This window comes from Priapulus caudatus, unplaced genomic scaffold (genome assembly GCF_000485595.1).
Source record: "Priapulus caudatus unplaced genomic scaffold, Priapulus_caudatus-5.0.1 Scaffold1202, whole genome shotgun sequence".
NCBI lineage: Eukaryota > Metazoa > Priapulida > Priapulimorpha > Priapulimorphida > Priapulidae > Priapulus > Priapulus caudatus.
The window spans coordinates 18,729-20,732 of NW_014578263.1; the positions used below are offsets into that span (position 1 = coordinate 18,729).

At 44.3% G+C, this 2,004-nt stretch overlaps 1 protein-coding gene across 1 annotated transcript in view; it reads left to right on the forward strand.

The window, feature by feature from the left end:
• LOC106815796 (ralBP1-associated Eps domain-containing protein 1-like) overlaps positions 1-2,004 on the forward strand; it is a 12,234-nt gene that overhangs the window by 779 nt on the left and 9,451 nt on the right. Inside the window, exon 2 of the mRNA XM_014820303.1 lies at positions 1,157-1,280. Within this exon, the coding sequence (XP_014675789.1) occupies positions 1,157-1,280 (124 nt within the window). The remainder of the gene's footprint in view (positions 1-1,156; positions 1,281-2,004) is intronic.

Sequence of the window (2,004 nt, forward strand, 5' to 3'; positions counted from 1 at the left end):
GACTGCGACTTGATGGTGTACTGTGAATATATTGTGGCGGTTACGCATGTCGGGCTGTTCTGATCGATTGTTCTTTAGGACAGTATCGAACATGTGACTCTTACAGCTGACATACAATGAAGGCAGCATTTCCCTGCTTGCGCGTGTAGTTGCTTTGTTCACATATAACTAAGGTTCAGCCTAGAGTTGTTGGTTAGCTTATCTGCATATCGTGGTGCAATACGTAGGTTAGTTTAGGTAATGTGGTACACATGTACAAACTATAGTCCTCTTGGAGTATGTAACAGAGAGAGATAGAGAGAGCGAGAGTGTGTGAGATTGTGTTCCGGATTTATACCACGGTAGAGTGTAGCGCAGAGTCAAAAACAAGGAAGAAGAATGAGAAAAAAAGAGGAAGACAAAGACACAGGATGAGATAGTGAAGTCTATCCGGGACACAATCTCGCTCTTGCTCTCTCTGTCTCTCGCTCTCTCTCTGTCACATACGCCAAGAGGACAACAGATTGTACTACCATGTTACCTAAACTAACCTACCATGTTACCTAAACTAACCTAGGTTGCACTGAAGAGTGTAATGTATTTTTAATTTTTAGGACGTTTTGCCTGTAATGATGACATCAATAGTAGGATACTGTTAGGGGTTTGGTTATCATTATGACCAGTGTTTCCCCTGCATTTAGGCTGGTACCCGGCCCACTACGCCACTCCCAAGCTCGTTCATGCTAGTGGGGCTCGGTCATGCAGAACCAAGGGGGCCGGGAACCAGTCTACCCTGCATTGACACGAGAGAGGCGGGCCTCCTCACTCAAATTCTCAGCCGCCACACAGAAATTTGTCCAAAACCGCCTCACTGACGAAAATCACTGTTTTTCCATAGAAGTTAGAACAGTGTCTATAATGTACCAAAATAGCTTAGAATGCACCAAATTGCACCATTTTTTTAAAGAAATTTCGGGGGGCATGCCCCCGGTCCCCCCTAACTGGGAGAGCACCTGCGGTGCTCGCTTTGCCAGGACCTCAAAATGCACAAACACATCAAAAATAAATTTACCACCTCACAGACATATTTGGCCAGGGAGAAACTGATGACGACGATGACATATGGATCCTTGGAGCCATAAAGTGCTTGATACAAAGCATGTTTGATGTGTTTCAGATTCTTGAGATATGTGGAGCAAAGAGACTGGGTCATTTTGGACGCAGCCAGTTCTACATTGCACTGAAGCTAATAGCGGCTGCTCAGGTCGGTCTTCCACTAACGACAGATACCTTCAACTCAGGTGAGTGAGTCTCGCACTCAACACAAGTGAATAAGTCACAGTTAACACACATTGAGATATGTGCTGATACACATATCATTCAAAGTTCAAAGTTTGTGTTCTGGCTTCCGGTCCCTCAGCAGGCTGGTATGGTGACATTAATCTAAAAGCGTGCTGACGTGCAATGGTGCCTTCAAAGTGATTATCCCAGTAAGTCACTTGCTGTGGAATTCCTGATCATAACGAGCGTGAACGACTCGGCAGGCAACTCCTGTGCGTAGCTGCATCGTGCTGCCCATGTGTGTGTACATCTATGTGTGTGTGTGTGCACTGTGCGTAGCTGCATCGTGCTGCCCATGTGTGTGTACATCTATGTGTGTGTAGATCTATACAGGAATTGTTTGTGTTGGTGTGCATTGTTGTGTCGCATACACGCATATATATAAGTACTCTGCCCCAACATGTGGATATGTGCCATCAATGTATGGGTATGTATCCAGATGCTGTCAGGGAGAGGCTCGTAGATCATATTCGACACAATGAATGCACTGGCCAGACTACTAAAAGTTACTGTCATTTATTTATCGCATTTAGCGAAAGTGGCCAACGCCAGCGGTAGCCTTGGATATATATATATATATATATACATATATATAATTAATACCCATATTCTCATGCAAGAGCATACATGCTCCTACTCAAAGCATACATAGTTATATACAAGGCAGATGTGCTCATACATATA